The sequence below is a fragment of the Drosophila tropicalis genome, unplaced genomic scaffold (genome assembly GCF_018151085.1).
Source record: "Drosophila tropicalis isolate 14030-0801.00 unplaced genomic scaffold, ASM1815108v1 contig_859, whole genome shotgun sequence".
Classification (NCBI taxonomy): Eukaryota; Metazoa; Arthropoda; class Insecta; order Diptera; family Drosophilidae; genus Drosophila; species Drosophila tropicalis.
This window is the reverse complement of record NW_027173353.1, coordinates 6537459-6552757: the sequence shown is the minus strand read 5'-3', so window position 1 is coordinate 6552757 and position 15299 is coordinate 6537459. Positions and strand designations below refer to the sequence as shown.

Below are 15299 nucleotides of genomic sequence, written 5' to 3'. Positions count from 1 at the left end.
GCATCAAAAAGTGAAGTCGTCATTGTCTGCATTGTTGAAATCATCCATTCAGTCCCCAAGCGGCAACTAGGAAATGGTTTTCCATCACCAGAGACAACTACTCCATCTTCCAGCCACCTGCAACTTTAATCACCGCTCGCTCCCACTTTGACTCTCTTGTTGTGTTTGCTTGCTGCAAAGATTGTTGACTGAATGCACTGAGCCAAGTCAGGCCCCCATCAGCCTGGCTAAACAAAATGTTTCTTAAACTCACAGATGTAATTCTGTTGCTGTTTAGGCTAATTATGTGCCAGCAACAGGTGTGTGAAAGTCTTATTAGGAGTGATTAACCAAAATAAATTATGTAAATATAATTTACACCAAATAAAAACCGGAAGTGATGGAAAACAAAGCTTTATCTTTTGATATTAAAGAGCTAATTAGTTTGGTTTAATTTAATTTGAGAAACAATTAAATTAAAACAGAATTTAAACTTTGTTTTGCTTATACTTTTTCGTTTTGCTCGACAATTTGGTAATACATTTTCTAAGCTTTAAATTTCTAAAGTTTGCTTTGAAGAATTTGCAACTGCAACCATTTTGTAATTCGCTTTTCCTTTGTATCCTAGCGAATGCAATCCAATCACGATGGCAATGTATATGCTGATAACATATTTTCTTGACTGCGCTTTTTCGTGTTTTCTATGCATAACCACAAAGGAAACGGAAAAAGAGATGGATGGAAAATGTATGAAAATTCTATGCAGTGGCAAAATTCATTGATGATGGTTTTGGTGGAATTTAAAGAAGGAAAGAAGTGCAGGAAAGCCACAAAACATCCAACAAGAGGGCAGAGAAGGAAAATAACGTAAAAAGTGTCCACAAAGTCATTAGTAATAAGGCACACAAAGTGGCCACATCTGTTGAAGAAGAGCATTTAATACACATCGATCTGCAATTGACATTTTAAACCTTTGTCAGTCTAAACGTAAAGTTAGTCCCAAATGTCTTGAAACAATCAATTTTCGCGTTTTTTACCATGTAATCAAAATGGGTGCACCTGCGTCACCCTGATTACTTTTACATCGACCGCTAACTAATCAGATTGGTTTGGCACAAAGGACTTTATTGTGGCCACAAAGCGAAACAGAATTGGAAGGAAGCGATGACTGATATGCATATCTCTTTTTTATGGATAGTGTAAACTAAAGTCGACGTTATTTACTTTATATATGGAATATTTTTCTTTCTTTTTTGATTTTCTTTTTGTGGGCCTAACAAGAAATTTATTTTCCCTGAACATCAATATTTTTACCGATTTCGTTACTTGTTGCTTTTGTAGTTTTTGTTGCATGTTCTTTTTTCTTTTTTTGTTTTGCTGTCCATGTGTATGTGTGTGTTGCCATGTCGAATTTGGCTTTTGATTTGTTGTACATGGAGAACTTTTCTTTGTTTCTGTATCTGTTGCTGTTGGCGGGCCGAGTAGTTTTTAATTGCCCCACCTCGACATACCGCACGACTCTTCCCCCTCACCCCGACTATCACGGGGTGTGACGTCAATCGATTGCTTTAGGGCATTTGAAAAATTGTTAAACACAAGAGAAGAAATGATTTTTCGAATTCTGATTTTCAAAATTCGTTTCGTTTTTCTTTTCCTTATTGTCTGACATTTTGGACATTTTGATTTAGTTTTTGTTAATGCAATTAATTAAACAATTTGTTTGCATTTGTTCGTAGTTTGTGTTTGTTTCTGTTATTGTTGTTGTTGTTGAAATGGTTCTCATCACATTGAAAGCTTCTTACAAAGTCATGGCCACTAATAGTCAAGCTGAGATTCCATTGCCTTTTAGACTCTTTAGATGCCTCATAGCTTTCTTTCTACTTTTTGTTATATTGTTTCCTAGTTTCTTTTTTATTTTTGTTTTATGCCGGTCTCTAAGTACTTCTGATGCGACGACAACGGCGCGATGAGATGAGGGTTGGCATCGGCTTAGTGTGCCGGTTGCACTTGGAATCCCACTTTGGCAGTGTCTTAGTGCCATAGCAAACAAAACGTAAAGAAACGGTCGAGAATGACAACAAGAACAACAACAAAAACAATAACTGAATGAGCACAACACTTAGAAAGAGGCGCCCCGCGTACTGTGGCAATAGTCGAGAGCTGATGCACAGTTTAACTTTGACCCAGATGATGACGATGATGATGATGATGATGATGACGACGAACGATGACGTCTTGAACTGCAACTCAAACAAAAAGCATTGGGAAAATGAATAAAAAGACGAGTAGTAGGAAAAGATGACATACATTTACCATGTTGGTCATGACTTTTCAAATGTCACTTAATTGGAGATTTGTGTCAACTCTTGAAAGAGATCTAATGTAAGACGGCAAACAGTCACTAATTGCAGGGTATCAATAACATTGGCTTATGCTAGTTATCAGTGTATTTCTATAATTATAAGTTAAAATTATAAAAATGAAAGCTAACCTATGAAAATCGTTTCATCATTTCTCGTGACATTTATTAGTTGGATTTCTCTTAATACGAATATACACAAGTTAACGAATAACTTTACTGCAAAGTACTTGGCTTTTAAAGTGGTGTTAACTTTAATGTAATAATATAACCATATGTCTTCAAGTTTGACTAAACAAAATGTTTATATTGTGAAAAGTAAATTCACAGTAAGTAGACAAACCTTTTAGCACAATTGATATACCCTTTTTAACAATATATCATATTGAAATGAAAATATATTAAAAGATTTTTCACAGTCTATTATAATTTAGACTACACTAGTTCTATTTTTGTTTGATTAACTTTGTATAGATTTTAAGATAAACATTCAATGATAAACGAGTGCTATGAAAACATTTCAAAGTTTACAGTTCTGTTCGCCAGATGAAAGGGGCGGGGCGGGGCGGGGCGGTAACATGGACACTTTCATTAGCAATTGCATTCTATTTCAATGCTAACTATGAACACATGTAATCCAAACAACGCTCTAAACTGAATTCGCAGTAAAAAAAATATATATTTCTGTCTAACTGATTTCGTCTCTTACTCATCATTATCATCATATTTCTGACTTTGTCGCATTTTGGCTCTCTCTTTACGAACTTATCACCTTTAAATACAATAGAGAGCGCGAAAAATATAAACAAATTTGCAAATTATTATGTATTTCATAAACAAAACACGAGAACCTTAACGTCTGCCATATATAAACACAGAGTGGAATGCAGCTCTAATGTGGTAAATAGAAGACGCAACGCGCAAATAAAACTAACAATTAGCAGCTTGTGAGAAATACCCTCACCCACATGGAGCTCAGGTTTTTTTGTAAGCGGGTCAACACACAGAAACACACACACACACATCTGTCATAGCCATAAAAATGCATGTTTTCAATAGAATTGTTATTGTGGCCGTCGCGCACAACTTGCATACAAAATGCCAACAACAATACGAAAACGTCGTCCAATTCTATTGTCAAGTGCACGCTGCTGTGGCTCTATATATGTATGGAATATTTCTATACCCTTTCTCAAAGTATTATATCTAATTTGCCAAGAAGTTTGCCATCTTAAAGGGAAATTAACATTTTCTTAGTCTTAAGTTCGTAGTTTCCTTTAATGGGCAATTAAATTAATGTAGTTTATTCACCAAAAGCTGCCTTCAAATGTTTTTTAATATGCTTGTCTTTAACAATGGACAAATGACTCTACAAAATATATTACCCAATTATGTAAGTGTACAAAAAAATGTATTAAAACTATTGATAATTGTTGTCAGAAATTTTTGGACTATGTTGGCTTAGATCAGCAACCATTAGGAAAGAGTATATTAAAAGTTACCATGAATTTGATTTTCTTGATTCTGTTTTGTCATTGCACTTGCACAACTGCAGTTGTGTGTCGACTGTTGCGGCAACTTGCTTGCTAATTTAAGCAGCTGGAAGGAAAAAAATCCACCCACAGTTGGGAATTGAACAGTTTTTGTTGCTGCCAATGAAAATATGAAGGTGGTAAATTATATAGCAAAAAAGGTGTGCCAAAGAAAACCACAAAAAGCAAACCAGCTGCAGCCAGCCACAGCAACAGTAAAAGCCTCTCAAACCTCACCAGGCCAAGGGCTAAGGCCATAAGAGCAGAAAATATGTATATATATTTGGGTATAGAGACATAACCATAGGCAATTGAATGTGAAAGTCTTTCTCCGCAATGTACTCCCACCATATAGTAGTGGCATAAGCTGCTTAGCTAGCACATTAATGCAATTGAATAGGGAGTAGATGCATACATAGGAAAAGTTGTATGTATTCACATAAAAGATACACATAATTAAATGTACCTAATTAGAAGCGCACAAATGATTTTAAATCTATGTATTTACTTTACCAGTTAGTCGGTGTATATTATATAGTGGAATTTATCTGGTAATTGCTATTAGTCCCTACATTCACCTACCTCTCACTTATCTCACACACTCTCTCTCTCTCCTTCTCTCTCTCTGTCATTCTATGTTGTGTGGGCGTCCTTTCACCCAGGCAAATGCAAGCTCAAATTCCATATCCATTCACTCTGTTTGACTTTAAGGCGCTTGTGTTTGGATTTGTGGTCATTTTAGTGGGTCATAAATATAAATGGCAAAAAGTAAACTGCAAAACTGCTGCACAATCAGCAAACAGCAAGACAGTCTAGAAAATTTGGGTAATGAGTGCAGACAACAACCCGATTAACTGGTAATGCAATATGCTTCTGTTTCTGCTTCTACTTTATGCTCAATGAAAATGGAAACGCAGAGAAAAATTGGCAACGGAAATGAGAAGCCGCTTCAACGTCATCGAATAACTAAAATTTCATTCGGTCATTCGATGACGAATTGCTGGGGTAACTGAGCGATTGAATGAATGCATAAAAGACCATTCAGTTGACAGGGATGATATTTGTTTTACTTGTATCTACACATGTATATTTATATAGTGTTTATGAGTATACATACATATATGTATTGTACTACATGCGTTTCACATGACGTCGCTGCACTTGACTCCAATTGAAGTTTATTGTTTACGGATTTATGCTTGCTTGAGCAGAAAACTCAGATATGTTTTTGTTTCTATGCGGACTATTGAATCAAACAACATGAAAACATATAAAACAAAAGGCGTGTTTGGCAAAAGTTATTGAAATTTTATTATTATTTAGTCTGGCTTGGGGCAAAGCTTTGGGTCAATTTATGTCGTTTATTCAATATATTTGTATTTATAATTTAACAACTATTTTTCTATTGTTTACCAGGAAAAACATGATAAATTGCAGGGAGATTCTACTAATTTTCTAACAATGTCGGATGCCAAAAATATTATACTATCTGCTAGGTGGCTTACTTTTCATGCACACCTCGCTTAAACCTTATCTTAAAGTATTCTCGGTCACTCTGTCTTATGTTTTAAACATCTCATTGCTTAGTGATTTAAAGACTTGTTTAAGTGGGCACGAAAATCTTCTTTATAAGACAAAATGACTTGCAAATCGAAACTTGAGAGTTTAATTCACTTAATTTAGCCTACAAAAATGTCGTGCAAAACAAATGAAACTCATTTACATGGGAACTGATTGTTTATTCGCTATACAAGCTTCGTCCATTTGATTTATGTATATTGCTCTTGATTTCCCATCCAGTAGAAAGCTCTACATAGCACGTCCCATTTCTGACTAAAAACCACAAAAACCGCCGATTGCAATTATAAACACATACATACATATGCAATTTTTTTATGTCCATCAACTGGCGTGGGACTGTCCATGTTAGATGATGGATGACATGATAGCCACTCACACTTGTCAATTTAAATCAAATAAATGGTAGAGAGAATGCAGCACGTGCTACTATCTAGTTGACACATGTTGCATGATCATACATTGGAACATTTTTTACTACTTACCATTGCGTGAAACATCCAGCTCGACAAGATTCTCAAAATTTTGTATATCCGGCGGTAGACGTCCAATTTCATTGTCACTCAGGCCCAGCTTTCTCAGACGCTGCAATCTGAAGAAATTCTGCAAAGAAAAAGAGACACAAAACACACACAAATAAATAAATTGCCTCAAGTCTTGATAAACTGTGGTTTCAGGCACGACACAAAAGCCTTTCTCTGTCAACTGCAAGACAAACGTTAATTCATCTTGGCTTTTAGCTTCGGTTTTTCCAGCCTCCTTTCGTGGTCATAAATTGCGCCAAGTTTGTCATTTGTAAACGCCGTGACCTACTGTCTGTCTGTCTCTCTATTGGGTCCTCTCGTCCAGTAAAAAGTCTTAGAATGCACTTTTAGACTGTGCTGCGGCTATGACTATGACTATGACTTTTTCTCCCTAGACGACAGTGATGTCGCGTTCAATTCATTTATGAAAATCACGATTTATTTCGCTCTACTCGTTTGATTTGAAATAAATTATTTTCGTACTTTCCAAAGTGAAGGGTTTACTTGCTAACTGACCTTACCATAATTTGGAGTAAACTCATCTGCCAAAAAGAAAGCTGATCTGAGCTGAACTGAGTTGAGTTGAGCTGACTCACTGAGTCATAGACCTCAAGGTTAACAGACGACGTTGGCGTTGGCCATTTTTATAGCGTTTATCGTTGTTGGCCCTCCCATCAGAAATACAGTTGCCACAATAATAATAATGAAAATAATTCGTAGTTGTAGTCGTAAAGTTTATTAAATTCTTTTTTCTTTTGTTTGACAATAGAAATACTTTTTTGGCCGACTCTGCTTAGGGCCGTGACTCGATGAAGTTGTTGACCCAGTTAAGAAAGAGAGTTCTTGGGCACACACAAACACACCTCAACACTGAGACATGAAAGCCAACAAAATGAACAACTTAAATATACATGGTATCTCTTTGTTTGTGCTTTGTGTGTCAAAAGTGAAGTGTTGAGTGTTTTTTGAAACAACAACAAGCTGAATTGCTTTTGCTGATAATGGTAACAGGAGCAAACCCAACACCTTACACACTAAAATTAAATATAGACAAGACATTTTTGAGTAAGAACTACAAAATTGTCTGAAAACTCGATTTTAAGTAGATTGAATTACATTTTAATATAGTATCTTTCCATAACTTCTGACCAACTGTTAAAACATATACAATTGACAGACATTATAGACTTTTCTTCGAGTGTATAAATAATACTCTTGTATTCAAATGAACTCCTAGACTTTGTGTTTTTTGACTTGCAGTTTCACTTCAGTTTACCTTATTTCCTATGCCGTTTTGCCACCTTGCCACTGTGCCAGATTTTCGTTTTGCTATTTTTAAAAAAAGGCAAAAGAGAACAAGAAAAAAGCGAACCGAAACGAAAGGCCTTTCAGCAATCATGCGTCAAACAAAAAGTTGCAACTGTCAGATGACAAAAGCATAAAGCAAAAGCAACATGCAGGAAGACAACAACATAACCAAAAACGACAATAACAACAAAGAGAAGAAGTATACGTAACTTGCATACGAAAAGACCCAACAAAGGCTGAAGGGGCGGGTGGGCTGGCTGCACTGGCCAATGGCCGTGGACAAAACAAAAGAAAAACCAGGACAAGGCATGACGACAATAAAAACGAATGCGAAAATTGTAAACTTTTCGCCAAGTGTTGCCTTTGCACGCTCCTGGTGAGACGAACTTCTTCCCAATGTCCTCCCAAAAACCACACTAGAAAGCAAACCAACCCACGCGCCATTATGAAGCAGGAGGCGAATGAGAGCATCATGGCTGAGGTTTCAGTTTATTGTATCTTTCCCTGTCCCCACAGTCTTCTATCCTCTTTCCTCTGTCATGACCATAAATTACCGGCCGGCCGGCACATTGCACATTTTATACGTGGAGAGTACTACAACACACTACCAGTTTGTCTGGCACTCGAATTCACACACATACACACAGACTCAAGCTAGACCCAACTCACTCACTAGCTCGCTCACTCACTCACGCGACAGGCATTCGCTCAGTCTGTCAGCACACTTTTACTATTGTATCTAGTTGGAGCAGGCGCACAGCAAGTGCCAGATAGACGACAGTCAACTAGCTTGAATGCTTTTAGCCCGGCCAACGTATTGGCATTGAGTTTATATGGAAATTTCGTATGCCTCTGTGTGTATGTCTGTGCGAGTTTGTGACTTTGTGTGTGCCATGCCACAGAAGGGCGACAGATGCAGGCCTTTAGATACATATACGCTCGCACACACTTACGCAGAGAATCTGCATCTCTCAGATACATATCAAGAGTAGCTTGTTATTAAATTAAGCTATTTACCTAGAATGGAAATAGATATTTCCATTGAGATAAGGCTAATGGGAATTTCACTTGAATTTCATGGGCTTTTTAAAGCAAAGGTTTAATATTATTGCAGAAATCAATCTAAAAACATTTTTTTTTTTTACAATAATACTTGTTAATTAATTAACATTTTTTTAACGAGATTTTATAGATGATTTCGATCAAAATAAATCAAAATTAATGAGTTTTCTTCTTGGTCTATAAGACTATTCATTCTTATGGTAATTACATAATGTGCGTTAATTAAAAAATTGTTATTTTTTGCTTGATTTAACCATTTGTTTACCATTTCCAAATAAATCATGTTTATATTAGAATCTTGGTCGTTGAAAATCTTTTTAAATGGATTTTGGTGAAAACTGAAATTTTAATTCATTTAACCAGCGTGCTAGGGATAAAGCAATGCCGGGAAAATAGGAAAAGTGCACCAACACAAAATACAAAAGTAAGAAAACAATTCAATTAACTTTGTTAAAAGCGCAATTTTCAACCAATTTGCCTTGGCTAAAAGCATAGTTAATAGATTGAAATAGTCCAAAAATAAAGTGATGCAAGGCCAAGATACATTTGTATATCCGCTACAATGCAGTCTGAGAGTATGTGCGTGTGTGTTTGTGTAGGTGTCTGCACTGAACCATGACATGTATGTAAATAAAAAAAGCAACTCATGCAGTGCGCTTCGTTAATTTTGAGCAATTTTTGTTGCTGTATCGTAGTATCTGCAAGTGTAATCAGCAACAAACAGGCGGTCCAAGTAGTAGTAGTAGTACAGTCTAAAATGTATCTTATTGTCGTCGCACTCACTCTCCATATCTCTGACTTGTGTGTGCATGTGGCAAATGACTGGGAGCCCAGCAAAACCAAGGCACAGTCGACCAACAAAAAAACGAGTTCTAGATACGTGTATCTGGTTGAACGCATCGCGTCGCATCACCTCCATCTCCTTGGCGAGAGACCGACCAGCTGAGCTAGAACAAGCAGCGGCAATTATGTGGAGAAGGAGACGAACCGGATGAGCTTTAGCAGCAGCAGCAGCATACACTCACGTGTATTGTATGTATCTACATATACAAAAAAAAAAAAAAACAGCGGCAGTTGCAGTATTTCCACGGAACACAAACAAGCTTATGCAGTTTCGAGTGGCATCCATTCTCATCTTCTTAACCAACCAAGCCAAACCAAAGGCCATGGCAATGGCAAAGAGGAGTCTGCTGCTTACTCTGCACATCTGAGCGCCTGTTCAAATCTGTACATCTTCATTTTTCTATCGACGCACACAAACACGACGCATCTGTCTGCAGATCCTGCTCCCTCTCCGTCTGCAAATCTCGTTGCGAATGGCTCTGGCTGCTGGTTTGTTTGTTCTTTGTTTTTGTTGTGTGTGTGTTTCTTTTTTTTTGTGCATTTGTCATGTTAACAACTTTCTTTATAGCTCTCTTCTTGCAGCAAAGATGCAGCCACCGGATAACAGAGATAAATAACAACAAACAAAAAATGCTACATGACAACGGCGTTTATTATTCAACTGCAAGCAAAATTTAGTATCTTTCAGATAAAAACAATATAGAAAATGCCAATTTCTCTTTTCGCAATAAGATGCACTTGAGATTACTGCTAACTTGTGCATTTTAAAATGTTGAAATGAATCTGCCAAACACTGCAATTCCAAGTCATCTAGGGCTTTCATTTTTTTGGATATTAAATAGATGAATATTAAGTTTGTTTTTTGTTTTAGGTTTAAAAATATATCTGCTTTTATTAATTGTTAATGTCATCAAAATTAATTAACGACTAAACATTATGAATTGTTTATATATTTTTTATCTATCTATGCAACTGTACTTTGTAATCAACAAATATTGCACTTGCAACTCAACAACATCAACAATTTATCAAATTCTCCCCTTTTGTTGTTGTTATTGTTGTTGGCAGTTAATGTGAATGTAAATGCCAGTATAAACAATTAACTGGAGAACATTTATTTATAGGCTAGAAGAGGAGAACCGGTTTTGAATGCTCTCCCCATATCGAATAGAATATGAACAAGCCACAAACTAGTGGAGAGCAGAGCGGAGTGGAAACATCTACAGCCGATACAGATACATACATATATGTATGTGTATAGTATAGTATATATGTATGTATAATTATATGTATTTGAATTGCCTCGCTCTGTTTGGCTGTGTGTGACAAATTGAAATTGTTTCAAGTAAATAACATTTAGAGTTTGTTTTATTTTTTTTAAAGAGACGACGACATAAACCACAAGATATATGACCAAACGACGAACCGAAAAGTTCTAAATCGAAGCAACTACTGGCTTTAGTTAGATTATGTATGTAGTGGAGCTTAGTTCGACTAACTTGTATTTCAGTGTCGCCATTTTGAGATTCTTGTTGTTAGTTTTTTCGTTTTTCAAAACTGCTAAATGATGTCATTGCCATTGCTTTATTTGGTTTTAATTTTGTTGCTGTTGTTGTTGTTTTTCTTTTTTTTGGTTTTTGGTTTTGTGTTCAATAGTCAGACGCCCTCCTCCACCTCCAATAACCGACACCTAAAAGGCACCTGCAATAATAATAAACAGCGCAACGCAACGTTTCGAATTGCGAAAGTCAAGTCGAAAGTGAGTGCTCGAGGAAATGGTCGTGGAGGAGGGTGAGAAGTGGCTCCTCCTCAGCAGGGGCCCAAAGGCAATGCCAGGCGATAAGGTGATTACCTCCTTGCTATCTTATCTTACTGCTGAGAGCGTGACTAATTGGCCCAAATGAATGGGCTACCAGTGTATGAATGGGGCGGTGGTTACTTGGTGGGTCGGTGCTGTCCAATACAAGTGATTATATATGTGTGTGTGAGAGAGTGGGAAGAAGTCAATTTCTTGCTTCAGTAGAAAACGTACCGAAAAAAGAAACAAAATTCCAAACAAAAAATGAGCTCTTGAGGTAGGTTCTACCACTTGAATATGCTTTCTTTTCCTCACTTTCAATTCCTCTTTTAAATGAAAATATATAATGCAAAATAATGCAAGAAAATCATAGACACATAGGAGCGAATTATTGCTTCAGAACTAGCGATTAGTATTAAGCAGTTTCATATTACTATGAGAATTCAATTATGGTAAAATTTTCCGGATTTTGGTTCCTTGGCTTGTGAGGCGCTCTATTCTGCACAGGGATCTATGAGTGAAGACAATTAGGGACATTCGGTTTGTGTTGATCTATGTAGGTATTGAAAATTTCAATCGCTGATTGCTTTCATTTATTTAGCTTAACGGATTTCCATCCGTTTTTTTCGAAATCTTAATCTTTTAATAGATTTCGTTTGTAGTTTTTTATTCAAATTGCTTATTTTCTTTGATTTGCAGCAGATTCCGCTTAAGTTTCTTTTTAGGATTTCCAAGAAAAATCAAGTGGAATAAGCTTATAATGTTAATTTTTTTCTTTTAAATCTAATTCAACATAATCTTGATTTTGCTTTCCGTTTCTATTTGTACATTTTCATACCTATCACTTGTCTGTCTCTCTGTTTGTATGTTTTTGTATGGAAGTTCATTTCTAGAACTTTGAGGCAAAAATATTTCAATTGTCAGGGCAAACACAAACAAGAATAGGGGCAGAAGCAGCAGATTGCTGAACGAGTTAAGAGCGATTCAATTGAAGCTGAGTTCAGTTTGTAGATAGAAAAAAAGGTAGGAAGGTAGCAAGGTAGGTAGGGTATGGCAGCGTAACTGGCCGTTGATAGTTATTGTGTTGCTGTGACAACGCGGAAATTGTGTGCCGCCTCTCTCTTTCTCTCTCTCGCGACTGTCTAAAAGGGTTGACGACCAGACCAAACCAGACCCAGACCCAAACAGACCAAAAGCTACAGCAGCAGCAACAACAACAACAATCACATCCGATGCTGTCAGTCGTTTAGTCTCGTTTTAGAATTCAAACGAACTCCAAAGTTAAACTCAATGTGGGGAACATCATCATTATGGCTTGTCCATTGTTGTTGCTCTTATAGGTTGTCATGGTTTTTGTTGTTGCTGATGTTGTTGTTGCTGCTGCTGCAAGCAACATGTAGTTGTCCATGGAACATTGTGGTGCACTGCTCTAATAAAACTCGCCTCAGTTTTATTGATGTTAAAAAAGGAGAATGCATTTGCATTAGCAGTTCTGATTAGTGAGTGCGGCTAACCGCGAAAAAGGGAAATCTAATGAAAACTACACAAGCGCAAGACAAGATGACGAAAGATGTAAAAGCAACATCATCATTGCATTTCCATGGCAAGAACAAGTAAATGCAATCAACAAATTACCCCAACCAACTGACTAACAACCAACTAACTTACCAGCAACCCCTTCATACACAAACACCCACTTGTTGCTATGTCAACGATTTAATTTCTTCCTTCTCCCGTTTTTTCAGTTGTTGTTGTATAATTATTTAACAAGCAAATGTTACAGAAACATATGTTCTGTTACATCCATATAGCACATTACATCTAAGAAAGAAGTTTATCGAGGATAGAGCAAGTTTCTTTCGAATTTGGCAAGATTGTTTGCATCTTCAAGAATTTTCGGTCACTTGTCCTCAATTTGCTAACATTTTTTTCTTATAAATCTTAACAATTGTTTAAAGATGTCTTTCAATTTGTTTTTGTTGTTAATTAGTAAAGTTATGTGACCCAATTGTCGCTCGGTGTTTGTGTGTGGCGGGTTGCTTTTGATGTTCTTTAAGCTGCAAGTTGCGTAATTGTGGATGCAATTATGCATTCATGGCACAAACAGGCAAAGTTGGTGCTGCGGCTGCTGCTGCTGCTGCTGGTGGTTGCTTCTTCTCTACTTTGTCTTGCATTAATTAAAGACTTCCGCTTGGAGTGGTCGCCTGGTCAGCCGGCTAGCTCGTCTTCTCGATGGCGATGGCGATGGCGTCTTTTGTTATAATTATTGTCTTGGTTATGGCGCGCCATGCAACGGTTTAGATAAAATATGAACGGGTCAACGTCCATTGGAATGCAAAACCTCCCCTTCCCCATCCCCTTCCCCTACCCTTACAACGCGAAGCAGTTGTGAAACAATTCTCTTGAGGGTAACTGCAGTAAATAGACGAGTCCAAGAAAAAGCAATTTACTTAAGTTATGAAAACTTAACGATCTAGAAAATAAAACTCAACGGATTAAGAATATGCATTTACGTGTGTTGGAGTGGGTAATAAATATATATATATATATATTTAAATGAGATTAATCTTTAATTTCAGTTGATTAGAGAGAACATAGAATCACGTAGTTTTCTTATCTTTACAGATAATCAAAATAATCTACATTAACTGATGGCAATAACTGTAATTGTTGCTATTAAATAAGTTAAACAATAGTTTGTTTGTGTACTAGGTTTTGAAATTTCAGAGAGTATTATTAAATTTCTTATTTTTCTGCAAAAATTCTAAGAAACATTCAATGTATTTATGTATGTATGTTTATTATTTAAAAGTTCAACATAAATAAATAAAAAAGGGAATTAATTTAACCTTTTCTTATGGTTCAAGGTACATTAATATAATAAGTAACTCTCAATTTCAATTAACGGCTATGTTTTATTCATTTGCCAGAGGGAAAATTTCTTACGTTTTGGCGCTAGTTACTCCTTACTCTCAAATTTCGGTTTTTTCTCTGGGCACAGTTTGACCTATGACATTTTCAAATCACCTCCGCAAACATACACATACACACACACACACCATACCAACACACAAAATACACCACCACGCACAAGTCTTGAAATATTTTTAGATAATATTTTGTTGTAGTAAATACACTTTGATATGGTTGCATTAGCTACAGTATCTGACTGAATTGAAAAGTCTATATTGGTAATCACAGTCTATGGTAGGGTATACAATGTCCGGTTTGTTTAGTTTTGTGTCTGTTAATGTTACTTACCTTTGGCAAATCGCGTATATGATTTGCATCCAAAAAAGAGCTCCTCGAGGGTACGCGAATAGCGTAATATCTCCTCAGGCACTTGGGGCAGGGAACAGTGACGTTTGTCCACAAATTCCACCTGCCGATTGCAGCCTTTAAAGATTGGAATGCACTTGAACATGATGATAATGATGTTGAAGAAGAATGAAGAATGATGATTGGTTGGTTGCTTGGTTGTTTTTCTTCTTCTTCTTCTGCTTCGATTTGGTCGAGGTCGTTTAGAGATTTGGTTGTTATTTGTTGTTGTTGTTGGCTACTTTTTATTAAATTTTACAACAACATACAGACACTAAAAACTATTTGCCGCATTCGGCAGATAGAGAGACACACATACACTTGTTGTTGTTGTTGTCGTTATCGTTGTTGTTATTTTTGCTTTTTGCATACACTTTTTTAGCACTTTTAACTTTTATTGGCCCACATTTTGCCTGAAATTTGAATTTGATTTTTCGTTTAAATTTATTTATCACCTGCCACGCAAAATGAAACAATGCAAAGAAAGCAAGAACCGAAGTTGCAGGGTAAAGAAGAAAATGAAATTGTAATAAGAGAAAATAATGAATAATAATAAATTCTAATTGGCACTTGAGCGAATTGAGCGGAAGGGGATTGCAACAGAGACGTAGGCCCAATTTTTTGGTTGTCAATCGGGGTAAAAAAAGGTAAAAACCTCTTTATCATTTAGGCTGGGTAAATCGGTATTATTTAATATACAGAATTTGTATTGTTATAACCACACGCATTGTTTGCTTCACAGGGACTGATTTATGATTCATTATTTGCACTCAATCTGATTCATCGCTTGTTTAAAAGAACGTCAAGACTATTAACAATATGCACCCTTGAAAATTGGGTCATTTGATGGATAACTAAAATGGAGCACTAAAATCGTTCAAATTTATGTAGAAATTAGAACGGAACTGAAGGATAAATTGCCCAATTGTTGATCCCTTTTTCCTTTTTTTACTTTGGTGTACGACCATGATGCGGTGATGCGGGGAAACGTTTATATG

The 15299-nt window shown here is 36.3% G+C and overlaps 1 protein-coding gene across 1 annotated transcript in view; it reads right to left on the bottom strand.

Moving 5' to 3' along the window:
• Positions 1 to 15299, bottom strand: part of scrib (scribble) — a 66086-nt gene that overhangs the window by 49748 nt on the left and 1039 nt on the right. Inside the window, 3 exon segments of the mRNA XM_068296974.1 lie at positions 5934 to 6051; positions 14245 to 14280; positions 14282 to 14714. Coding sequence (XP_068153075.1) covers positions 5934 to 6051; positions 14245 to 14280; positions 14282 to 14407 — 280 coding nt within the window. The 5' untranslated portion in view covers positions 14408 to 14714.